The sequence below is a fragment of the Seriola dumerili genome, unplaced genomic scaffold (genome assembly GCF_002260705.1).
Source record: "Seriola dumerili isolate Sdu_G_001 unplaced genomic scaffold, Sdu_1.0 BDQW01000003.1, whole genome shotgun sequence".
Lineage (NCBI taxonomy): Eukaryota > Metazoa > Chordata > Actinopteri > Carangiformes > Carangidae > Seriola > Seriola dumerili.
In genome coordinates this window covers 8,118,168-8,145,153 of record NW_019174258.1, presented here as the reverse complement: position 1 = coordinate 8,145,153, position 26,986 = coordinate 8,118,168, and the positions used below count along the sequence as shown (strand labels likewise).

Sequence of the window (26,986 nt, the reverse complement as noted above, 5' to 3'; positions counted from 1 at the left end):
AGTCTGAGAGAAGGAGAGAGACAGGAAAAGAGAGGAGAAAACAAGAAGGTCTGCTGGGTGTAAAGTTTCCCCTGGATATGATATGTGGATATGGGGATGTCATCAAGCCTGTGAAGTGGAAATAATAAAGAATTAGGATTGTCTCTGAAGACAGGGGAATTAATCCAAAATGAATTACGAAGGGGGAGAGGAGGAGAGGAGGAAAAAAAAAATCAACATCAGCTATTTCCTTTTCCTCTGCTTCGAGGCAGATAGGGGGCGGTTTGTATGAGTACTGTGAATCCCATAAAAATTAAATTAATAACAAAGGGAAAACACACACACACACACACACACACACAAATAGAAGTGGAAAAATTAGTAGTACGGGGGTGGAGAGAGATAGTCGTACAGAGAGCAAGGGTACAGATGGAAAAAAAAGACAAGAGAGAGATTTGAGGGAACTGAGGGTGGGCACTGTTGCTGCCAGATTGCACTGCTCTTTTGTTCCCCCTCGTCTTTCTGGAAAGGGCTGTCGGTGTTAAAGAGGAGATGCCGCGGAGGCCATTGTAATAAATGCCACTTGTAAATTGCGGAGTGGAATTATACAGCGTGCAGATGGATCCATACGCCTGAGCAAAACGTGGCCAAAAAACCGGGAGCGATAATTAAGACTTAGGGGGTGAATGACAGAGCCATTTGTGACGACGGTATATGGCGTCTCCTAGCTCTCTGGGAAACAGAAGGGCTCGGAGAGGCTCGGTGTCACAAAACATTACCCACACAGCTGTTGGCTTTATGAGCAGCAATGGTGCACTCCTTTCCTCCCTCCCTCTCCCTCTCATCCTCTTCTATCTCTTTCTACCCTCTTCTCTCCACCCCCCACCTCACCCCCTCCTCTTGGTCACCACACAGTGGTGCTGTTCTTTCCCAGTTTGTGCAAAACAACCACCCCCTTCCTCTCCCAAATACCGCCGCCATCGGCCCCACTATCCATCGCCAACTCCTTCACCTTCTTCGCCTCACACCACCATCCTTGCCATCTCTGAGGGACTAGACAAGGACTTGTACTCCATCATTCATATCCAGGGAGGGGGAGGAGGCACTCCGCATGCACACAAATATAGAGTAACACCCGGGCTGAAAATTCAATAAAAAGCACTGACACTGACAGTGCTTGGTACTGTTTTGAATGGGAGTTTGGGCTTACTGGGGCTCAGGGCTGACTGTAAAGTAGGAAAATCGAATTCTGTTGTTTTTCTTCTCTCTCTCTTTGTTAAAAAAAAAAACATTTTTGTATGCCATCCCTGTGCTCACAATGTCCACATAAGTCCTTGCATGCTACACTGCTTGTAAGGTTCAGGAATAAGGTCCGTGCTTTGTTCATACGGTGGCTTATATCAAGCATTTTTCTCTAAAATCATTAGACACTGCTTCGGTTGCACTCCTGGGGATTCACCGCACCTGCTCAACAAGTGCAGCCACACTGTCATGTGCACGAATACCTCTTTTGTTTTGTGCCACTGCATAAATTAGGGCTGTATCTCTGCGCAAACACTACCAAGAGTACCTCCTGCACATTTATCCGAATAAAGGGATTCTGATTCTGATGTGTGTCCCCCAAACTCTGCCCTCTTGTCCCCGTCTCTCTGTTAAGTCCATCTATCTCTCTGCCTGGCTGGCCAGCCTGTCTTCTGGTCTCGTCTACCTCTTTGTCTCTGTCCCGGGGGCCTCCGCAGCGTGCAGAGTAGTCTGCGGAGTCTTAACTCAAACGAGACCCCTTCGCGCCCCGTTAAACCCCCGACCTTCTCTGTCACTCCTGTCGCCCGCTGCTGCCGACGACGGGGGCCTGAGCTGCAAGCTAAGAGACCCCGAGCTCAATAAAAGTGTGGGTGATTAAACAACTCCCTGTAATTGCTCCTTTTGTGCAGGAATCAAACGGTCACTCTTATTACGGAGGCAGGAGAGAGGGAGGCTGGGAGCAGTCACTTCCGCCGAGGGCCAGACACCCTCAGTGACCCTGTGCCCTCCCGTCACTACTCCTTTATCTGACCAAACAACCACTGTGCAGTGTGTGTGTGTGTGTGTGTGTGTGTGTGTGTGTGTTTACCTGCATGTGTGTGTATGTCCTAATGCCCTGTGCGTATGTGCCAGGGTGTGTATTAAGCATGCAAAGAAAGCCGTTGAAACAAAGCAGGGTAGAATAACACTAGAGCTCCCCTCAGTGGTGGATGATTGAACTACACAAGAAAAAGACATAGTTGGACCTAAGCAACATGCAGTTGTGTGCCACCAGCCAGCTGGCTTCGGTAATGGGGGACAAAGCCAAACCAGGGGACCATGTCCAACATGAGGGCCGGGTTTCAGAGATCATAGTAACACATGAACCATACACATCATCTGCTAGTAACACACACAAATACAGATATCACAAGGGCCCAGCCACAGCCCCTGTCAAATGAGTCAGCTTACAAAAGGGAGGGACCCAATTACCGTAGCCACAAATACACACATAAAGTGCCTTTCAAGGGTCCATGAGTGCTTCAGCTTCCCCATGATTATGCCCACTCTCCACACACCCAGCACTTGTCGTACACACACAGGGCCTCTGTGCCAAAACAGCCATCAGACTGGACTTTTGCTGAGGAGAAGCGATGAAATGTGTTCAGCTGGTTTGAAAGAGGAGAGCTCTGTGTGTTCGGAGAGACACGGAGAGGGAGGACAGAGTGAGCTATTGGCTGGTCAACAACTATTAGTGATCTGCTCTCTTCGAGGTAGAAGCATACCCTGCCATATTTAAACAAGGAGGGATTCGATTTGAAGAAATCAATGTGAACTTCAGTCAATTTGTGATGCAATAAACTGAAAACATTAAGATGCAGTTTTAGTGAGCCTGAATGTGGTGCAGTTTATATGCCAGTGTATTGGCCTGTCCTGCACCACTTCCTTCAGAATAAATCAATTACTTCTGAAAGGGAAATCTGTTTGAATGGGGCGGTAATGCTTAAGAACATCAGACAGTAGGGTTATCTTTCTTTCATTTACTTACTTCTAATGCAATAACCTCAATATTTTGTTAGCTTCGTGTTTCTCTGTGTACAGTGTGGTGTGCGTCAGTGCAATGGTGACTTTTTAAATCAGTTTATGATTATTATTAATCCTAATTATTTTCATTTTTGCTTCCGGGGTAGCATTAATGAATGATTTTCATATGGGAATTATTAAAGGGATATATTTTGTTGTGTGTCTAACACGCTTTGTGACGCACACAAACCAGATAAATTATAATCAAATATGAATCAAGCATGTTTCAATCAAACACAGAACATTATGGCTCTATGAGTACAAGTGCTGATGGAGATTCATCGATTGTCATCACCACATAAATGTACAAGGTAAGTTTCGATTAACATGGAAAAGGTCAACAAACTCTGATTACAAGCAAAAAATCCATTATTCTCCACCTATAATTGCATCAACTTTTTCAAGTTATTATAGATGTGGAAGTTATGAATTGGGAAAAAAAAAAATCTGGTTTGATCTCCCGACTAGACTAGACAAAGAGAACAGAGGACTCTGGTGGTTCATGTATGCGTCGGTGGAGTAATGGTGCCCCCTTCTGCCCAAAATGCTAACACAAAGCCTCAGCCACAAAAGCAATTCCACATTTAATGGCCACACTATTTTCCCCAGAGACATCAAAAAAAAGGACACCGTATGTAAAACTGTGCAAAATTAGGCTTTATTCTTTTCTTTTTTTTTTTTTTTTTCCCCGCATCGTCGCTTTTCATCATCATCATAATCACCATCATTGTCGTCAACATCATCTTTGAAAACATTACTCACCAGAGACAGGGAGCGAAAGAATAGATTCTCAAAGAGACTCGGAGCTCAAACCTCTTCGCAAACACAGGCATCAAGTTTTATAGCGCGGTCCCACAACAGAATGAGTCAGCTGTACACCTCGGTCTCTTTCTGGGTAGTACATTTCAACAAGTTCTCCAATGTCCTTATTTACAGTCCATTCTCTTTCAGTGCCTCAAAAGTCCATTCAGTAGTCAGAATTTTCAGTTCCAGGAGACACTGAAAGCCCATATTAGTACAGACATAGTTAAGATTTTGGATATTATAGTCTTCTGACTCCATAAATACTTTTTTTTCCCCCCATTTTTCCTCCACTACCCGTCTACTGCAGGTCTGAGGACAGTCCATTTCTCCAGTTTAGGCAAACGTTGAATAAGTGCAATGTCTAGTATAATGTCAAGAAAATACAAACCCACACGTACATACATACGTACAGTACATGACTAACTGATAAACTTGATTAGCTATACAAGGGTGCCATTCTCCAAGCTGAAACCAAAGAGCTGCATGTTAATGCACCTCTATAACATCCAGTGTCCATTGGGTAGGGGTGGGAAGCATGTGAGCTCACCTGAACTGGATACTGTCAGTAGATAGTTTGGTTAAATTGTCCATGTGTTTCTGTACAGTGACTTTTGTAAGTTGTGAATCCAATGGGAAGTGTAGTTCATACACACAGAGATTTATTCCAAAATGGAATATCCCAAAAAAAAAAAAAAAAAAAGATGTTTAAAATCTTATCTTTTTCATCAAATGTCAAGTTGCTGAAACTTTTCTAGTAAGTAGTAGATTTTTCTTATGAACTTAATGGTTCAGCTCCATGTTTCAGTCTTTGGGACAAATGCAAAAATAATTATGGAGTGACAGCTAGACACGGCAAACCAGAACAATGGGTGTTATTTCTCAGTGGAATCAGTGGTAATACCAACTGGTTTACATTATGGGGTGTATTCTCATTAAATGTTAATAGCAAAAATATCATTAAATGAAGCTTTAGGGAAATTTTATGACCCTTTTTCTTATTTAACCTGTCATGTTACACTTCTGTCCAGTCAGATAAAAGCAATGTTTTTGTTTTTGTTTGTTTGAGGGGCTGTTTTGGGCTGTGAAGTTTTGAAAGTGCATCATCAATCAGAACAGTCTTAATTCTGTCATAAAATATCATAATACTCTCCATGGCTGGATTTTTACCATTGATCATCAAAGTGCCTATAGCATATGTTACTTCAAGCCACACCTCGCTTACTAGATTCTGGCAGCTTCATCCAGAGGACAAGGACAAAATGACAGAGCAATGCCTGACCCTCAGATAACAGTGTCACAGACCTTAATCCATTTCATTAGTGGAAGAAAATTAAATAAACTAATTCAGAGATAATGCCTTTGCAAACACAATAAGAGAACAAACTTCTATGTGCATGTAAATCCGTCCAACCACAAAGGGATCTAATTATCTTTTGGAATGATTATTTTGTCACTAGATATTCACAAAGAGAAATGATAAATAGAGATAATTAGTCCAAAGGATCAGTAAAAGTGCAGCAAGAAAGGAAAAAGCCCAGTTGACCCAGGGTTTGAAAGTGTGTGTATATGTGTGGAGAGCCATACCAGTGACTACCTCCTTTTTTTTTCTTCACCAGAGTGTTACAGTTCTGTTGTAAATGTCATGATCTGAGAAAAGCACACCGACTTTGACCAGGCTAAACCTAACTGAGGGTTAAATGAACATGTAATGTGTAACCACTTGGGAAGAGGGAACAAAGAGGAGAGAGAGAGATGAAGAGAGAGAGAGAGATGAAGAGAGAGAGAGAGAGAGAGCGAGAGAAAGCGAGCGGGGGGAAAATGAGAGGACCAGAACAAAACAAGTCTAGAAATAATGTGCTCGAGAGCTCAACCCTCAGCCTTCAGTATCAGGCCTGAGGTCAGCTCGCCCAAACATTCGCTCTATCTGTCTGCCTGCCTGTGTGCCTCTGCCAGAGAGACGCATTGATCCAAGCGTTGCCGCTGAACCGCCATTAGCTGGAGTAGATCTGGGTCCCAATCACACGCATGATCTCCTTCTGAACCTTAGGCTCCTGGGTGTTGATGTTGGCATCTCCTACTTGGCCATCCTCATACCTGCAAACATACATAGATACATAGAGTTTGCATGCAGTATAGTTAATGATCATTCAGTATAGTTTATAATTCTGTGAAACATTTTTTATTTTCCAGCGTGTTTCTGTAGTACTTGGTGGTGTAATGGGGAAAAATAAATAAAATATACTCTTATCTTATGAACAAGGTATAATACTGTTCAAGGTTTCCATGACAACTGAGCCTCAGTGAGTTACTTTTATCACTACAGTGACTTTATGAGGAGCGATCTTAGGTCTGACACAATAAATCTTCTTTTTTTTATTCTAACCATATCAACCATTTCTTCAAGCTGAAAAATACAACCATACAGACAGCACAAGTTCAGAACTGAATTATATTTAGCTGTGATTTAAATTTGATTGCAGGCCATCTCAAATCTGATTTCCAACTCATTAGACAGCAGTGGACACGTTAATAGACTTTGCCATCTGGTGAAAGCTTGGACTCCGAGAGCCCTAACATCAGCAGTCAGTGTGGATGCCATGTTTTATCTGCTGGGCTCCAACCATCATATTGAAAGTCTTTGACCTGAGAGGAACCCAGTTTAGTGGAGTGGTAGCACCACTCAACCATGAGCACAATTTATTCACTACCAGTTTAAAATGATGATGTGTGACGAGGGACAACAGCATCATGTACCATCATTCTTCATTAAATCACTGTCATCGTGTGCAGCTTAGCAGGTAAAAATAAGCATCCTGAGTGAATGAGCTATGCATTTTAAGTGTGTTGATAGTTTTAATATTTGCTGCCTGTTTGCTATGCCAACTCTTTTGGTAATTAGGCATTCATTCTGTGGAAATGATCGAGGAGTTCAAAGCGCTGGGAGTACTTACACAAAAAAGAAGCGAGTACAGACGTGGTCGGATACAGGACACACCCAGATGTTACCGTGTTTCTGCAGATCCTTAGATGTGATAACTGTTTAAAAGAGAGAAGCATGTTTCACCAAAACTTTCTTATGATTTTATTATTTTTATTATTACTATTGGTTGTAGTAGTAGTGTTGCGTTTGTATTCTATAATATTACATAAATGATGTACTTTATTTCTTCTGTTTATTTTTAACTGATTTCTCCTATTATGATGATTATGATCACATTATGATAATTGCTAAGAATTTTTTTTTTTTTCAAATAAAATTGCATATGAATACACTAGTCACATTACACACTTTTATTTTGATTTTAATCATCTAACTTCATGGAATTTTCTTCCTGTTCTGCTTTTCTTTGGTAAATGGTTTTCAAATTTGATAAGAGAGAGAGACCGTATTCACTAAAATGTTTATTAAGTAATTAATATAATTAGTTAACTAATGTGTTTTTTTCATATTTTTATTTAAATGTGCACTTATTCATAGACAGAACACTTTATCTCAGCTTTAACATATATTATGCCTCCTGCTTGTTATTACCTTCACACAGAGCGATGCAGTTCAGATTTCGACTCTGAAGGAACCTTGATTGTATTGGACGACTCTGTTGAAAAAACAGGCAACAGTAAGGACAACAGCCAAGCTACTAAAGCAAATACTGTGATCTACTGAGTTTTTACCTTGATAGTTACACACTGAAACTGTACAGAGTGCAACAGTCAGAGCCAGGGCAAAGGAAGAAACATTTGAATTCAGTTTATACATTTTAAAATACATTAATAGTCCTCATCTGGCAATCAGTGTAGATTTCCCTCAGGGCCACAAATTGTCCAATTCCTCTGCCCCTCTATTTACATATCTTCTTTGATAGTAATGGGAACCTGGAGCCAACAATCTATTACTTTATAAATTCAATACATATGTGAGGATGTAATATGTCCTGTCATCTCACCTGTGGTATGGTGTTCATACGGTTGTAACGCTGCACCAGTTCATCTTTGGTGGGCATGCGGTGCTGTCCTTTCCCCATTCCTGCAAGAAGCAGCACACAGAGAGCAAACAGCCCTCAGTCAGAACGACCTTACCTTGAGTCATTCAAGCTGTGAAAAACCTTCCTCTAGTGGTCTTGAACTACTTGTACAGATAAATTATTACCCGTGGTGCTAACCTTCATATGAAGGTTATTGGTCCAAAATGCTACTGAACATTTCTACAGAAAAAAAAAAACAACTGCCAAATGATTTTCATCAAAAACAAAGGGGATACAGCAAATATAGCTTAAGTACAACATTATATCAGAAGTACTGCAACTGTGCTTAGAGAAGTAGTTAACCTTACCAGCAAGGACAGATCAAACCAAGTGGTTTTAAGGCCAAAACCTCACACATTTTCATATGTTGTCAGTCTTTAGCTTAGATTCAAGAATGCCATCCTTAAAGTTAGGAAACCATGGGCTTAAAGTGCCGGTGGGCCCTGCTTGGTAACCTGATGACCTGCTGTCCACATAACCAGTAGCAGACTACCATTGTAGGACCTGAAATCCAACCTCTGAGTTTGTGTTTCAGCAGAAATACACAAGGAGAAGTAAAGACTTAGTTAAGGCTTAGTTATATGGTTGTACAGCCCCACCCAACAAAAAGAAAGCAATACAAAAAGCCAACCAAGTACAAAGTAACACACATAAATCCACTGACAGCTCCATTTTATGCAGCCACAACATAAAGTATGGTATGGTAGGCGGCACATAAGCTCAGAGGCACAAGGCCCGGCACCCAAAATGGATACACAACACAGTGCAGCACAATAGGATAGCATGGACAGCTCCCACATGTGAAAATGAAGTGTTCCAGGATGATAATCAGGCCATGTCACACACAGAGAACACACAGAGTCATGTCAACCAACATGGTGGAAAAAAAAGGAAGAGGGGGAGCCGGTGGGGTCTGAGTGGCGAGGAATGAGCCGTTCCTACCTGAGTATCCAAAAGATATGCTGGAGATGGGGCTCAGATAGATGCCCTTTCCATATGCTGCCCCATGCAGCTTGGGTTTAAAAAGAGCAAGAAGGAAGGGTCACTGAGCAGTTGCACAGGACGACCTCACATACACACACACGCGGTATGTGTACTCTCACATACAGTGCAAATACATACCAAACTTACTGTAGTCAAGTCATAGGAAAATCTGTATACATCAGTGTTTTATATGTCTTTCTGCAACAGTTTACATGGCACACCCAACCAACAAAGCATACTAAATACCCATACCCAAACCCATACACACACTCACCCATACACACACAAAAATCGAGAGATGGTGGACAGCAAAGAACCGAAGAGAGATCTTCACACCTTTTAACTGTGAACATATTTTGTCCTTGCAACATAACGCAGTCCAGTTGAGATCATTTCATGCTGTTGAATTTTGTGAGTGAAATTTGTGTATAAAATGTTCAGGTATTCAAGCAATGTTGAAATCAAAAAATGAGACCACGAATCCTGCTTTGAAGATGAAAGATGATATGAAGATGACTGACAATGATGATGATGGGCCTTCACACAAGGATGTCCGTAATAAGGAAAACTGAAGGACCACAGGTGAGCCGCAATGACACCAGAGGAGAAACAAGAGGAAGAACAAAGAGCGACTTGATGGGAATAAAATGGGAGGAAGATGGAGGTCACGGACGTGGAGGACGTGGCACATCTGGGAGAAATCAAAAGGAACAATAGACGAGAGGTTTTGTGTGACGGCTGGACCTGGAGGCAGAGTCAGCCCTCCTCCTCCTCCTCCTGTGGAACACAATGACAGAGGTGGGGGGGGGGGTGTCAATGCTCAAGGTGAAACAGAGAGGAGAAAGAGGAGGCAGACGAGCATTGAGCCAAGATCAAAGATGGAAAGTTCAAAAAGTTGGAGAACAAAGAAGGCATAAATGAAACACATCAGCATGATAGAGCAATCATGGCCGACGTGAAAGTTTCATAGATCCTTGAGATTTCAGATTTAATTGTGTTTAATCTCTTTTCAGGACGTGCCGGTGTATTTCCAAGCAGTCATTATCAGCCGTATTGTGCAAATGAGACAATTCTGTGCTCTAAAGCGCTGACTTCTTCTTTTCTTGTTGTATTATTTATTGTCTTTCACAACCTGGGTCACACAGTGCAACAGCAACCTTGGCAGAACAACATAAAGATGCAGATGTATGCAGACCTGAGTAAAACTGTGGCAGGAAGCAAGGTATGGTTTTTATGCCTTTACCTTGAAATTATCTTTATGGTCCTGATTCGGTCAATTGTACCCTTACAGGGATGTCACGAGAACCGATACCAAATTGATGCCAAAATTCTGAAAATATAATACGTTAAAGGTACCACAGGAACCATATATGTTGTAGGTACTAGAGATCTGATTCTTCCAGGACGGACGCAGGCAGTATAATAACGTGTTCTAGTCTGTAGGCAATATACATACAATAACATGAGGAAAGACAACGGCAAGTGCAGCAGCAGGTCCGACTTCTGGGAAAAAAAACACCCACATGATTATTTGATGCAGATCATCAGCGACAAGTTAGAGATGGCCCAGAGCCAGTATGACATCCAAACGGTGTCACAGAGCGTTTCCAATGAAATAAGGAAACACCTCAAACTTGTATAAGCAGCTCAAAGCAGCTCAAAGACAGTATGTACAGGACGTGTACATAGAATTCAGGGTGAGTGAGTTTCAGTTGTCAATCTTATATTAACAACATGTCCTCAAACTGTTCATGTCTTGAAATGTTACCGTTATTGTTTGTGAACTGTGACAGCTGCCATCTGTTGTAGCAATGCTTCACACACAATGTTCACAAAGGCTAACGTTAGCTTGTTGAGGCTAACGTAGCGACAACTCCTTATGCGAGCTGGAAGGCCGCAACATGACGTCATTACTGTTCAGTCACAATAAAACGCTGACTTTTTAAATGAATATTTTCACACCACAGGTCGGTCTGTCACCTTTCTGCTCATGCTGCTGCATGAGTGTGTGTTTGTGTTTGCACTGTGTGTGCAGCAGCTTATATTGTTTTCTCTGTAGTTTCTTGCTGTTGTATCAAATTTGGTATCGAGAATCGTGGAATTGCATTAGTATCAGTACTGACTACCGAATTCCTGGTATCGTGACATCCCTATAGTCATCTGGTATAATTTTTTAATGATTTAAGGCTAATGTGTGACCTAGGTCTGAATAGATAATGAGTGGTGCCAGTTACTGACCTTATATGGAGGCCTTCCTTATTCACCTTCAGGAAGTATGTACTCACTATCGTGTAGCTTGTCCTTTGCATCCGTCAGCTTCAGACCTAGCCTACTCAGTGCTCTAGGTGGTTTACCCCTACAGGGCACACAAGCAGCCTCCTGACATCACAGCTGACACCACAGTCCCCTCCCTTTGTGCCACAACAGGAAGAGACGTGCTGTCTGCTGCTGTCGGTGGAGTAAAGAAGCAGCCGACATTGGCCAGGAAAATCTCCCAGTGTGCCCTGCTCGCTAAAATGCCAATTGCAAAGCTGATGAAAGGGAAGCTGGCATCCATTAACTGCAAAAATGAATCAGCCGGACAGCGAGCCTGCTCTACCCGAGAGCAGGTTTACTGTCCGAGAGGAGATGCATCGTAAATTCCAGCCAACTGTCAGGGTTACGTACCTGCAGTTTGGTATAAGAGGCATTGACTAGTCCATTTCTCAGAACAGAGTGCCAGTTCTCTATATGGGAACCACTAGAGCAAGTGTAGAGAGAGGGAGAGATAAGAAAGAGGAGATAAAACAAAGTGCTGTGTGACGCGTGGATCTAAATGCGCAGCCACTGATTTGTAGTGGCCAGATCCATGCTGTTCAACCTCTGACTCACTGTACCAAAATCTTGGTAAAAATATTGTGTCAGAAAATCTAATTAAATGAAATAAAAACAGCTTATCTGTTATATCAGCTGTCAATGGAGAGCAGAAAAGGGGATTGGCAAATGGACATTTACTAAAACACTACTATTTGTATTTACTGTCTAAAAAATGTCATGAACTAATAGTCTTGTGTGCAGAGTCTACAAAAAAAGTTATATTAGCTTTACAGCAGCTATTTTCTAAGACCTACTATTCAAATCCATAAAGATTGAGAGTCAAAGATTCAAACTCTCAACCTCAAAGGAAGTACTACACTCATCTATTTATACCATTTGTGAGAGGACATATTAAAAGTACTAAAAGGTAAAGATGAAAGATGACAACCCATCACTGCTGTCTTTCAGTGCAGGATGGGTTATTTGAATACATCTCCCAGTGCAGATATCTGAACTGTCTTAAAATAAAATAGAACAGCGGTCACAGCAGTGTCATCAGTGCTGTTATTTTTAACTACTCTCAAAGCAGCATGAGGTTCTTCTTCCCACAGTCTAAAAAATAAACAGGGAAAAGTTCCTCATTTCACTTATCAGTTGTTTAAAGATTTCTCTTTTCAATCTCGCAGATTGTCATTAATTTGACTCTGAACATGTATTTATATTTTATATATGTTTCTATTTATATCCATATAAAATGATGGCAGCCAAGCTGACTTACATTTTTGGTATTTTCTGCTGAGAATTATTCATTTTGTGGTATTAATCAGCACAAAGAGAGACTGTTAACACTGCTCATGAGTGAGTTGTACCCTGCAAGTGCCCAGATGGGCTGTGTGTGTCTAAAATATTCAGCAGAGCCCCATCTGCTACAGTACAAATCTCTATCTCACAGATATTGCTGGCTCCATGTGCTGGCTTAGCAAGGTGGTTTCTCTGTCCAAGAGAATGGCCACTGCTCTGTGCTGTTGTTTGTTGTGGTTCCATTAAAATCTGCTAGAATGGCCTCTCCATCGGCAACATAATGACCAGGTGTTACACTGAGACATGTTCATGTGTGTACTCCTGTAATGCTAAATTATGCATGTATTTCAGTTCTTATTCTGCTTGATATGAGATTGGTTATTGTGAGTATGTGATTTCCCACATTAATTTTTGCTCTACAAGCCACAATCTTTTACAATTAATTTGTGATATTTCAAGTCACACGAGTTGAAGTAGTTATACAATGAAAAGACAGAGTATCGATTGTATGGCAGCTGCAAAGGCCAATGGCAGGGGCAAATTGGACTCACTGGAAGGCGAAGGTGCTGCCGTATAGCTTCTTGGCAGTGCGAAAACGAGCCTCCTTGGCTGGGGGACTGCTGAGCAGCAGGAACTGGTGGGAAGTGTGCATGAATTTCAGTTGCTACAACAATGAGGTCATGAGGGACAGGTGAGAGCAAGAGAGAGACAAACAGAAATATAGAAAAAGTGAGCATGAGGCATCAAGCTACACAATGCAGCAGTAAACAATTAATTTAATAAAGGAGACTTGAGGGGATGTCGTTCTGGTGTCCTACCCTACTGAGAGGCAGCTTGACGATATGAGACCTGTTACTGGAAATAATCCTGCAGAGAGAAAGAAAGAAGATCAAATAATAAGTGTAACAGAATTTAAAGTGCCTGACATTTTGCTCCCACCCTCACATAATAGCATGAAAAACCACAACAGAACTCTTTCGCAACAGATACTCTGACTTGTCATTGTAGGAAAAGCACTGTTTCTAAGAACATAAATGCTGGTTCTAATCATGTGTCCCAGTGAGTCATGACAGCATGACAAAGAGGCAGTATGTACAATAACAGAACACTGAAACTGAAGCAGCTAAATGGATCTCAGTTATCATTAATTTCATCATTTATACCAGTGCTTTTCCTGCTGTGACGTAATTAAATGTCTATTAAAATGAACCCATTAGCATTACAGTATTGTCCATGAACATTTAACTAATATGGTAAGTTTGACATGCTCTCTACTGATGAGTAATGCTGTATATTATTTTCTGAAATGATGTCAAAAAGCCTGTAAACCTGGAAAGTAGAGTAAATCCATTTTTAGGTCTACTCACCACTGTAGCAGGGGATGTGCCAAAGGATCCAGTTTGTCCATCTGTTTCTTGATCTCCAGATATGAGCCCTGGAAAATCCACACAAGGCAGAAATGTGATTGATACACAGTATAGATGCAGTTCAGGGAAAAGCAACACAGAAAAAATAAACTAATCAGCTGTAACTGTCGCTTTGATAGACAAAAAGCCCCCCCCCCATGTAGCTCAACAACCACTAAACACAGGACTGTGTAACAAACACTATCAGGCCTATGGCGGACATAGAATGAGGATCTCATATAAACCGAAAACCTTCAAATTGTATCTGCACATTATACATGAAGCTTAACAGTAGCCTTGATTCATCTGCTGTGGCCCCTCCCCTTCTGTCCCTCCCATCTCCTCCTTGTACCTGGGTCATTTCCCGGATGGACATGACGCTATCCAGTGCTTTCTGCAGTCTCTCATAATTCTTCTTCTGTGTTCATTGGTTGAGCCAAACATCCATTGGTATGCAATGAGAGAGGGAACAACATACAGATATCTAAAATCACTTGTAAAGGTTAGAGTTTGCTAAAATATTCTAATTAAAAATATCACCTATCCATTTTACAGAAAAAAAAAAGTGTCACTGTTATAAAATCTCATGCATTCATCTTGTGAATAGCTACAGCGGCATTGGTTTTAACAGAATAGATGTTATGCTTTACAAACGGATATGTCATCTTTGAATGAAATTCATGCATTGATATAGTTAGAAATCACGATTCCAGCAGTGAGGATGCTGACCTTTGGGTTGAAGGCCAGAGTCTTGGGGTCATTGGGGTCAACGACTGATGGGTAGGGCTCAAAGATGATGCTCTTACGGGGAGACTCAAGAGCAGCTCGACACATAGCCACAAGTAGGTCCACCACCTGGGAAGACAGGGTTTTAACATATTCATATTAATTTCATGCCTTTAGCTGATGCTGGCATTGACTTATTTTGATGGTTTAATTGACTCAGTGTAACACGACAGTAGAACCCGCCTCAGTTCCAGGAAAACATATAAACATATAAATCTACAGTATGTGAGGCTTTTATTCTTTAATCTAAAACCCAAAAGGACATTTTTGGGAGATGAGAGTAAATTAATGCAGTAGCACTAATAATCAGTGCTAATCAGAGTTACATCATATACAATGTGTTGCTGTCACCTCTGCCCCAGTGGCCACTTCCTCTGCAGCTCCAGACATCACACCCAGAGTGTAAAAGGAGAACACACACAGCTCCCTGGTGCACACTGCGGGCTACATAAGCACACAGACACAAAGAATTATTAAATAACAACTCATTTGGATGTGTACTACATACCTACACAAAAGCAAATCAAGCCACCCACACATGTACTGACACCCACTCTCTAGATAACAGGATCATATTACTAATACAGAGAGAAAACATCCCGTTCATGATGTTCATAACGTTTTAACCAATAGGGAAAGGGTTATAAATCTACAGTGTACGTTTCTCTTTCTTGTCTGAGTTACCTTCAGCATGGATCCATTCTGAAAGACGTGCTGTTCGTCACAGACCACGCAATACTCGTTGAGCGTGGGGATCCTCTGCTCTGAGTACTTCATTATCTGTTAGGAGAAAAGCACAGTGGTGTTCCCAGTTATCACTCCCACTTCCACCACTGCCATATAAAGGAATACAGACACAATGCTTTGTGGGCCCCCAGCCTTTGTCGGTTCCAGCTACCAGCAGATACACAATCCCCCACATAAACAGCTAATACAACAGGGCCCTCGTATCCATGCAGTAGGCCCTAATTGTTGCTTACATACATACCTGAACCTAACATTAATCAAGTCTCATGGAGAGAAACAGACATTTACAGACATTTACAAATCACTCACAGATACTGAATACTATTCTGATGCACTATACTGTATTTTATTGCTCTATAAATGCTCAGAAAACTGTCTCCTCATCAAAATCCAATGAAAAAGTCATTGGTTTTAAATGTCTATCAGGTGTTTACAGTGTAGAGAGGACTCTCAAAGGACCGGGTGTAAAGCTGCCCCTTGCTAAGTGAACTCTTATCTCCTTAAGGTCTAACCTGCACTAAGAAGCCATACTCCAAGGTAGGGATGTTCTTGCAGTGGCCGCCCGCCTGGGATGAGAAAAACAATTCAATCAGCTGCCTCGTGGTAATCTGCGCTGGGGCCCTGGCCGCCGGGACAGCCACAGTCTGATGAGTCAAGTGAAGACAAAGCATTATGGGAAACGGCGCAGCAGCCATGTAACGGTAAGGGTAGGGAACGGCTCAGGTGGGAACAGAGCAGGTGGCGGGTGACTGAGAAGAGGGTCAGAGTGGATCACAGTGGATTAAAACAACATACAGTGCCTTAAAAACAGCATGCAGCCGCCCCCCCACCCCTCCACCCCACCCCCCAAATTGTGCAAAACTGTGGATGACTTTGAACCTGCTATTATAGAATCATTAGTCGAAATATCAGCCATGTTACAAGTGAACGTAAGAAGTGCCGTGTTTATAGTGTCAGTGTTGTGACAACAGCCCTGTGACCACAACATGACGTGAGTGAGACACGCTAAAGGCAACAAAATGAAACTAAAAGGCATCTGAGTAGATGTAGAGCTGCTGATTTGTTCTGACTGGCACTGACCTGGCTGTTTGGGGGATAGCTGAACAGCTCCCCTTTGGGGTTCTTCATGGTACATGAGATCGAGCGGTTCATCAGGCGGGTCACTCTCAGCTCAGGGACGCTCAGCTTCCCTTTTAAAACTGTGTCTTGGATCAGAGGAAAACTTGGAGACCTGGTAAAGAGCAGACACAAAACAATGTGCATCAGTTTATAAATCATTTTTCAAAGATAAGGGAATGCTAATATTGTTGTTGTTTATATCTTGGTTAAAAAAAAAATTGACGGGACGGTTTCGCTTCAAAGCAAAAAAAAATTCTGGTTTTAATAGCTAAATCAGAAATTTTGCTTATTATTCTAATGTTGCTCTGAATAAAATCTTAATTATCAGTGACAGCATTTGCAACATCTCTTCAGCTGTAATCATGTATGGTGAGACTGCCATGTGTTAACCTGGTTGGTCCAGAGGTAATTTAATAGTGACTCCACTCACTACACTTACAGTATTATGCTAGCTCAGACAAGTGAAATCTGTTTAGACAGTAGCTCAAGTCACTAACTGTTAAAATACAAGAACCAGTGTTCACTTCCACCATCACTCTCAGGACATTATCCAGGTCCATTCCTCCTGACATGAGACTCCTGTCAAGTCACGAGGATGTCAAGACAGCCTAGTAGTTAGTGAAGCTGACCTCCATCGAGTGGGCTGAGATTCAGTCCCCGTGCACCCATAACTGTCAAAGCATCCTGAAGGAAGACAGAGGCCGAGAAGAGCACTTTCTCCCTCGGGAAAATTGGTTGAGTGTGTCAGATTTTGAATTTATGTCAATCTGCGCTGTGCTGTGTCAGAGCTTCCTTTCCCCTAGCTCGTCATCTCTGCCTTCAGTTCACCTTTCACAGACAAACCTTCAAAAAGTGTTTTCATCACTATTTTTACAGCTCGCCGTTTGTTGACCAGATGGATGACATTTTGCCTTGATCTCTCAGAAATCTCCAGTCTTAGAAAAATAACTTGCTTGTAAGTGAGTAAAATCTATTTGCTGTATATAGCACCTTTCAAGATCAGACATCATAAAGTCATGTCAAAGAAAGACACAAGAGACACAATGTAGAAGTAATAAATATAAAAGAAAGTAACAATAAAACACATGCTGTAGACATTATTCCCCAAGAAACAGGATATTTCATGGTGAAGACATGTCTAGAGCTAAGTGAGCAGGTATAGACTGAATAAAATAACTTCAGCGGTGCACAATATACTGAGAAACCCTAAGCAATAATAAGATATTTTCAAATTATAATTACCAACCAATTTTAAATTGATAAACTTTAGATACAGCTTTCTATTATTTCCTAAAAAATATGAAGAAAGCAGGATTTGTGCCTTTTAATTTTTTTCTAAAAATTGCTTTTACTTTGGTTACAATAACACTGTCAAATATTTACCTACTGTGGAAAAAAATGCAAGAATATACTACAGATGTTATGCCAAAACAATAATAAAATAGCTGTTTTATGTACTTGAGGTAAATCAATTTGTATTAATCTGTAGTATTTAGAAACAAATCAGAGCAATAACTAATAAACCAGCGCTTTTTAAACAGCAGCATCTAAACAAAGCATCACAATCACAGCATTGCAGGTGAATTCCAACTATAGACATTTTGCAATGAAATGAAAAGTATCTGCATTATTGTTATTGGCCAAAATCGCCTATATCAGTTTATCAGATATTGCTAAAAATGTTCATATCTTGCATGCCTACTACTGTGGTATACCATTACAGTACAGAGCATAGTATGTTTTCATTTGCTTTTTGAAAATGTTAATACATTTATTCTACATTACAGTGTTAGCTACAATCCTAAAATGCTGCTATTTATAACACAGGCGTGATGGAGTGGATGGCTTGAAAGAGATACAGAGTGAGAGAGAGAAACCTACTTGGGTATGGGGGAGAAGATGCTGAGCCCGGCACGGAACTTCTTGATGGTTCCTCCGGCTTTGAACCAGCTGTGCCTCTTCTCCTGCTGGGCCTTGAGGAACTCATTACTGAGGTGCTTCCACTGCTGTGAGGTGAACGTGCTCAGGATCCTGCCGCGTTACAAAACAGTCAAGCAGGAAGAAATGTGAGTGAATCTGGCAGAGGGTGAATTACTCTTTCAGTCAGCTACTGTTTGTCATTAGTGCACATTATTTTGTTTGAGTGGAACCAAAGGATCACAAAGACTAAAGTTTACAATTAAATGTTTATGCCTTATGCAAGTATTTTGTAAATCCATTGGGGATTTTTAAAGTCAAAAATAAATAATCTGTGGTTTCTATTTCTGAGGCTGAACATCTGATTTAGCAAAATGTTACTTTTTATAGAAAACTGTGATTAAATCATGAAATCTACAATGCACAATTTCACTATAAAACATTATAGGTGTTAAACGTAATAGATCACATCGCTTACTTTTTGAGTTGCAGGCCCAGACTGAAACCTTCTTTATTGGAGGGCTGGAACACTTCTACTGACGGCTCTGAGTAAAGATGACTAACATTATTACACAGTGCACATATTCACACACACTCTTTCTTTCACTGTCCCTCTTGTGTAGCACATATCGTACTCACCTCCCACGCTCAGTGAGTAGCACAAATACCTAAAGTCCCTCCCAGAAAACCAACATCCACACTGACATCTTTACTCACCAGGTCCATCGAGGTACTGAGAAAGAGAAAAGCGCAGTCTCAGAATAATGGGCTCTGTTCTGATAACTTTCCAAGCTGTCGCAACCTCCTCCTGAGTCAGACACACACACACATACACACATACACACAAATATACAGAGTTAGCACCCTAATTAAGGCCATTTCTCATTATATAAATAAATAATGAGCACACGATGCATTATAAATGATGTGTTACTTTGCAAAATGGCAACGTTAGAATAGTAATGGGCAAAGATGGAGGACGTGTGTGCACAGAAAGAAGAATGCTGACTCACATCTAAGAAACCGATGTTAATGTGAAGATCGATGTCCACGTCATCAATTGTTCCGTACTCCCTGTTCAGGGACACAACAACAGATACAGTTAATTTATCATAAGTAATGGGATGCATTACACTCCAACCCTTTCAACTGATTATCCCTTGAGGGAGAAAAATGAGGGTTCTTTTTTTCCTGTTTTGTCAGACCGTGCCGAGTTAAAATTAGTACGTAATCTCTTTGAATCACGCCCTTGTATTCTGTACAGCTAATTAAGAATAGCCAGCAGACTGAATCTCACCACCACTTGGTTATTCTGTTTGTTTCAACATTTTTAAAAATAGCTCACATACAGTATATGTGTGTGTGTATCTGTGCCGTACCTGACAGAGACAGCACTGTCAGTGTAGATGTCTTTTACTGCCTCAATGTCTGCATCCAGCTGAGGGTGACGGTACAGGTCGGCAGCACAGCTCCCCTGCAACAAGCACTGGTCACAATTGCAGCACTGAATTCTCCACAGATTCACCTGTCATCTTCCAAATGTGTTCATTTAAAATTTAAAATGATTTTATACTGTTTTCTACTCCACACAAATAATTACACAAAAGTGGATTTCATTGTAATAATGTCTGGTCAAGTTTGCATTTGTGCTCCTACTACTTGGAGTGGCAGAAGCTGAAGTTTCCAACCATTTGTTGATTACTTTCAGCTTACTATTTCAACTGTTAATTATTATTTTTAGCTATCAATTTTCACAATTTATCCATTAGGTTTAGAATTTTAAACAACCACTTTTAGCTAGTACACCCATTTATCCATTGCTGTTAGTTAATATATTTCCATCATTTAGCTTTTAAGCTTTTAGCTAACAATTTCAACCAGCTTTCCATTAATTTAGAAATCTATTTCTATCACTTTTAGTAGTTTTAGCTATTTAAAATGTCCATTTTAGCTAACCAATTCAACTGTTTATCCATTAATTTTACTTTTTCAACCTCTTTTCATTTGCTTTATCAAACTATTTCAACAAAACCTTTTATTAATTAGCTATTTAATTTATCCATTACTTTTAGCTACCTCTCTGCTCACTCGCTAACAAGTTTTTAATGCTCTCTCAGTGTTCAGGTGTTACAGCTGATTCAATGTAAATATGTATCTAAATATATTACATGTAAATATATTTTTTAATCAAATCTATTTCTTTTTTTTCAGTATCTTAATCCTTCCTTGTAGCCACTGGCAACTGCAGAAGTACCCGCCAGGGTACAAGTGCCACTGATTTGGAATCACTGTTGTAGCAAAACTTGTGAAAGAGCATAAGGTACGTATAAGTAGCAGTCAGATAAAACTAGTTTACACTTTACATGAGCTTGTTTTTAACATCAGGCTGACTGTATCTGTGTGTTCTCTTGTCTGTTTGTAGGCCAGTAAACCATTAATGAACCAAACTCCGGCCCAGCTCGTAATGGTATTTGATCATGATATAAGATTCCACTAGTAAGATATCAAAATTTTCCTTTAAGGAAGTGGGATGTCCAGTTCAGCATGGCTTGAAATCTATTTGATTTAGCCATCATTTTCAGCTCTGATGCAACATCAAGCACATTTTATGTTTGCAATAAAATCATACATAGTTTACTGTGTGATAAAAAGGAAGAAATTATGAAACTTCAGGAGGTCTTTGTAAATCGGCTGCAGGCGATGAGAGTCTCTTTAAATGGGATGACTCGACCTACCCAGGATGTCAAACAGTGGTAGATAATTTGATATCCCAAAAAAAAGTTATATTTTTTAATGATTGTCTTACATTTAATATGTTCTGTGGTTACCTCAGCACACTTGGTATCCTTTAAAAAGCATATATGATTAGTAATAATAATAGTTGTCGCACGTGTTCTTGGTGTCTAGACTTGAAGTCAGACTTTCGTCTCCTCAGCTCTGAATGTGTAGAACATATCCCACACTTTCATCCTTATCTTCTCTACGCTGCTTTCATGTTCTCTGACTGCATAGAAATGAGCTTTAAGTCCCAGACTGGATTTACATTTCAATCACAAGACTCGGAAGATAACGGTAAAAACGTGTGAGTAACAGATTAAGATCTTGTGTGGAAGTGAATCATTGAACTTTACGAGATCAGATGATACATTAAATGGAAGCCATGGAAATTAATTTGACAGTGTTGCTTGTGATTGATACTTGCATGAGGTGATAGCACTAAAAAGGTACAGTGATACCTGATTTGAGAGAAAATGCTACATTTCTTCCAGAACCTGATTTGTACTTTAGTGTTGAATGTCATATTTGCTATTGTCACTTTGCAAGAATTCATATTTGAGACCAAGCCCAGGCACATGCCTTACATTTTAACTGAATATTCAGCTTCACATGATTTAAAATGTTTTCCCTGGTAGCAGTGAGGCATTAGGATGGAAATGTCAGTCAGCTGGTCCATCTGTTCTGCACTACCAGAGCAAGATATCTCAACCAGTATTGGCTGAATTTCCATGACATTTAGCCTAGATATTCATAATCCCCAAAAGAATCATTCTAAATTATTTTGGTGGCCCCTGACTTATTGTCTAGCGCCACCATCAGTTCAAAACTACCACCTTGACCGACACTGACGATGTCTTGAAAACCAGTGGCTGGTTTTCTGTGAAACTTGCGGTGGTTATTCATGATTGTTAGGGGGTGAATAATGTTGTCGGTGACCTTTCCTTTAGTGCCACCATTAGGCTAAAATACCAACTTGTACAAATGATATCTCATAATCTAACTGGCAGATTGCCACAAGGTTTGATAAAGACTTTATTTTAATGACCCCTAGGCTTTTCCTTTTGCACCACCCTCAGATTAAATTATATTTTTTTATCCAGACAACTAATGAGGCTCTAAGAATAACACTATCATCTTATGGGTGAAATAAAAACCTCAGCCTATGGGGTGCTGGTTGGTCTTCAGACATTTTAACTTCATTAAATTATTATGTGCTTTTTTTGCCAGCATTTTGCAGTAGTAGAACTTAGTAAAATCTTTGTAGTAGAATCGTATTTGTAAAAAAAAAAAAAAGGGTTAAAATTACATACTAACTTGGGGTTGTTATTGTTTTTTAATTATGCTATTGTTTTGAAATTAAAAGGATAATAACAGAAATATGTTAATATTGACGAGCTGTAAACATAATTTCAAAACCCTGACAACATCAGATTCAACATAGAGATTTAGGAGGGGTAATAGACTCCTCTGTACCTGAATGCCATACAGGAACTGTTCCGACTCATTCTCTCCGTCCGACTCCTCGTCTGTCCAACACTGGCCTTTGATGTCCTGTGGGCCCACACATTGTGAAAAGGCCATTATAGTGGAGCGGAAAGAAATTGTAACCTCTTTCTATCGTCCTTTCATCTCACATCCTTTCTCACATCTCCATATTTAGCCTCCCGTTCAAGGGCTTCAAAACACTACTTTATATAGCATCTCAAAGGGAGAGACAAAAAGGCATGATTTATTTCCAAAAGACAGGATATTCTCTAAATTCAATCTTCAAAAGAATACTCAACTGACAATTAAAAGGGATGAGTTAATAAAAAATAGATTTTCTGAAATATAAATAACCATGTCTTTTGCCATTTCCAAAGCCTGAAGCCCAGAGGTCCTGTTGCATAAACCTACAATTCCTATCTTATCTAATATATTTAGATTAAGCCAATACAATATTCAAATGTCTGTGGAAAGTCTGCACTGTCTGTCAGTAGCCACAACAATGTAATTTTATTTTACCTAAATTTGCCTCTTTCTATATCTTAAACAAAACCACAAATGGATGACTCAGCTTAGTCATAAACAGTGATTTCACCAATAGAATCCTAGCTGTCTTACCATTGGGTCTGCTGTTCATAGGGCTCACTCAGACAGGTTTAGGCCTGTGAATACTGCCAACCATTTCAGCCTATTTCCAGGTGGAAGGAACGAGAACAGAAAACCGGAGAGCTCTGGCTGACCGCCTCTCTTTCTTGCGCTCTATAGAACCGCACAACCTTGGAGAAACAGAAATTAAAAATCAATAATGGTAGAAAACACGAAACAAAGAGGCCATCTCCAGTGATGCCATGCCTTGTAAATGGTGCCCTCGTCCTCTTTTCTTTAAAACGTCTGTACTTCACCTTGCCATGTATCCTGTATCCTAGCAACAGCCATCTCTGCCTCCTTTCAGAGTGGCATTAATCACTGTGGAGAGAACGTGTGGGAGAAATGTGCTGTACATTCAGGACCCGGGATGTCTCCATTTCTTTGTTTTGTTTTCTTTTTTTCTAGGAACTTCATCTATCAATATTGAAACACCAAAGCTTGGCATAAAAATATAGATGCAAAGCAAAAACAGCACATCTGCTAATGTCAGTGCATTGTTAAATTGTTCTTGATTTGTATGAGAAATGAATACAAGGAAATCTTTGAAATTCCGTGTAATTTCCTGGGTTAGCATAAGAAAAGAAGATTGTAGCCAGGGGAAGTCAAGTGCAAAAAACCAAAGAATTGCACATAATAAAATAATGCTTGCCTAATAAAGGAATATTTACAGCTGAGGAGAATTAAAAAGCTCTCAAAAAAATGAATTTTATGAGGCCCGGATTTTGAAATAAATTACAACGAAATAAGAAGACAAACTGCATCATTGACACAGGCAGCCAGAGTACACTCTGTATTTTACAGCGGCCCATCACGTTTCGTGTCAGACATGTAAACAATGAACATAGTGTCTTTTTAATAAGACTTGGAGCAGTAGATGGAGAGATACGTGTTTTCGTCTACAGCATCAGAATTACAATTTACATTTTTTTAGTGCACGTGAAGCCAAAATAATGAGGAATTTATCATCTTTATCAGGACTACATGCTGAGCCTTGGGCAAACAGAGACTGGATGGCAACATAGCCTGGCACCACAAGACAGAGTGCCTAACAAAACCGTCACGCATGAAGGCATCTAAGCTATATATAGGTCCATATAATTAAAGAAACCAATTATTCATTTTCTCTTTGTGTGCTGCACTCACTTAGGACCTCAAGCTCATTCCCTCCATTAGACTGGGCCATTTTTGTCACGTCTACACAAAATAATCACGTCCTTATTATGAATATTTGTCCCTTTTTGTGTTAGGGATAGGCTCCTTTCTTTTAAAAAAAACACCCTTTCAGACATCAACTGCACCCAATTAAACATGGCTCCCCGGTCATTACCATGTCTTCCACTTCAGCTCCTCTCTTTTTCTATATATGCCTGCTGCCCTGCCATGTCCTCAACCCTGCTAGCATCTACACCCTGCCGCCCCCTACTCCTCGCCATTCCCATAGCCTCTGTCGTCTCACATACCAATGGAGTCTCCGATATCTCCCCCACCCCCTCTTACATCCACCACCACCACCGTCCCCATTCCTCCTTCTGATAACTATTAACACAAACACAGATGCAGTCAGGCGGATTTCCCCCTCCCCCCACGCTCTGCACCCCCACCCCAGCCATCCACACTTACCTCCACAGAGGATGGAGACTTGGATGCTGTCCTTGCTTCAGCTGCTCCCCCTCTTAAAGGGCACACCTGCCTCTCTCCCTCGGTGGCTGTTTTCCACTGAAATGATAGATGACAATAAGCCCATTAAAATAAGATATTAGAGAAACCGCTGCCACAGTCCCTCAATTCCACAGCATCTGCCTCTCGATGCTTGTGGTGTGTGTCTGCGAGCAAGCCAGCTGGTGTGTGTGAGTCTGTGTGTTTATCTATTGCAGATCTCTGCTCCTACTGCTGTCTTATATTTTGCCTGACAACACTGAGGGGTCTGAGCATGCTCACTGAGACCAGGCAAGCCGGTCATGTGACCTGCAGCTGACTGCACTGCTGCTGAGAAATAAGAGGAAAAAATGGAGGAAAAATGGCTCCGCTCGTGCATATGCATCTGCCTGTGTGTTTGTGTGTGGAGTGTGTGTGTGTGTGTGTGAGTCTGGTTGAAGAAGTCTGTCTATTAATGTGCACTCATGCTTTGAAGACAGTGTCTGGTTGTGTTTTTGTTATTGTCTAAATTCATTCAAAAAGAAAGGAAGAAAGGAAAAGCACAGATATGCTTGTATGCTACATTTGTGCTTTCATTTTAGCTTCAGTACATGTTGTATAAATGCAGCCAAGCATGCACTCAACATTCAAACTATATTAAAAATTTCAGTAATATAGTACTACTATAAAATTACAATTGAAAAGTACTTGCTCTATCTATGATACACAGTTTCATTGTGGGCATGTGTCAAACAAAGTCATTAGGCATTTGAGTTAATCAGTCTTTAGCCTCATTATCTCAAGGTATCTATTTAAGAACTGACCTAAAGAATAGACAGATTAATGAACAGGTGTTAGACCAACTGTCTGTCTACAGGAAAGCAGAACAGAAATTAAGATTTTTAAGCTTTTATTTGGAAAAAGGACAAAAAGGACACTGACACTGATGGCACAATATAAATAGAGGGGATACAGTCTGACATCATGCCATAGTTGCTTCATCAGCCAATATCATACGGTCTGCTACTTTTTGTATTTGAATAGGTGTTCCAGATCCACTTGTAGTGCGACTGTCCACAACTGTACAGCAACAGCTAGTGTTTGTTTTTCTAGATGAATCCAAAAATGCAGATTGAAACATAAATCCTTTAGACTTTCAGCATGGCCATTTTCTTTTCTCCATTTTCATCTGATTGCTAAAACTGCACCATTATCGGAACTTCCTGAATGTATCTCAGAGGATCATACAATGCAGTGAGCATGCTGTACAGTGAAGGAATTTTAAAATTACATCTCTCTTCTTTTGTGGAGGAAATTATTAACTGTTAACTCTCTTAAAAATATGATGTTATGGCTATATACGTAATTCAGTCAACCAGGCTGATTAAGTAACTAACACGTTGTAGTAAATTTAAAATATTTCTCAATACTTGACTGTAAAGTTCCCCCCCACCTCCACCACCTATTAAGGCGTCCTAGCTCCTCATCTCTGAGATTTATCTGAGGATATTCCCACAGTGTCTTACTGTACCTCGTGGCCCAGGGGTTAGCAGCCATTAATGCTGACTGACAGTCAGGGGCTTGGCCTGTGGACAGGGTGACTGGATGGTAGCTCTGTCCCTCACCTGGACAGGTGTGTCCATTGGCCTCAGGCACTGGCGTGGAGTCGATCCAGACAGAGGCTGCCAGCAACCAGTGAGGCAGCAAAATGGGCAGTGGAAGCAGCAGTGCTAACACCTCCACAGCTGTAAACAGGTGAGAGCAAAATGGGACTCTAGGGAAAGGGGACATTGAAGAGTGTGACTTTACCATAGGCCACAGTGGGAACGGAAAGAAATTGAGATGAACATTAGTGCAAAATAATAGTACTCCAATGAGTATCTTTGCCAGATTGATTTTTCTAATCTCTGCTGCAGAGTCTGAATGTTTAAATTTTAAATGTCACTATGGTTCAGATATGGTGGGTGTTTGTGTCTGTGTCAAGGACTTCTGCTA

General features: G+C 40.6%; 1 protein-coding gene across 4 annotated transcripts; it reads right to left on the bottom strand.

Moving 5' to 3' along the window:
- Window positions 1-3,753: 3,753 nt before the first annotated feature.
- On the bottom strand, window positions 3,754-25,219 carry parp6 (poly(ADP-ribose) polymerase family member 6). 4 transcript variants are annotated; one of them, XM_022744929.1, is made up of 23 exons: window positions 24,977-25,219; window positions 23,327-23,484; window positions 22,697-22,774; window positions 19,825-19,931; window positions 19,459-19,519; window positions 19,163-19,253; window positions 18,924-18,990; window positions 18,410-18,559; window positions 16,490-16,640; window positions 15,922-16,053; window positions 15,347-15,442; window positions 15,014-15,106; window positions 14,606-14,731; window positions 14,229-14,294; window positions 13,838-13,905; window positions 13,289-13,337; window positions 13,022-13,134; window positions 11,541-11,613; window positions 8,832-8,901; window positions 7,812-7,891; window positions 7,400-7,463; window positions 6,819-6,903; window positions 3,754-5,961 (listed from the first exon to the last, which is right to left on the bottom strand). In XM_022744929.1, the coding sequence occupies exons 2-23, from the start codon at window positions 23,327-23,329 to the stop codon at window positions 5,859-5,861; spliced, it is 1,926 nt and encodes a 641-aa protein (XP_022600650.1). In that variant the 5' UTR covers window positions 23,330-23,484; window positions 24,977-25,219; the 3' UTR covers window positions 3,754-5,858. The 4 variants fall into 4 exon arrangements, 3 of the variants coding, with proteins under 3 accessions (XP_022600650.1, XP_022600660.1, XP_022600670.1); XM_022744939.1 differs by having other exon boundaries at window positions 14,229-14,291; XM_022744949.1 differs by having other exon boundaries at window positions 19,825-19,919.
- Between the last annotated feature and the right edge of the window lie 1,767 nt (window positions 25,220-26,986).

Bases quoted from the DNA above. Each gene is read 5' to 3' on its own strand.
- parp6 (XM_022744929.1), bottom strand. The intron at 14,732-15,013 runs GTGACAGCAACA...CTGTCTTCCCAG, and splicing joins AAGTGGCCACTGGGGCAGAG to GTGGTGGACCTACTTGTGGC. The intron at 13,906-14,228 runs GTACAAGGAGGA...TGGATTTTCCAG, and splicing joins CCATCCGGGAAATGACCCAG to GGCTCATATCTGGAGATCAA.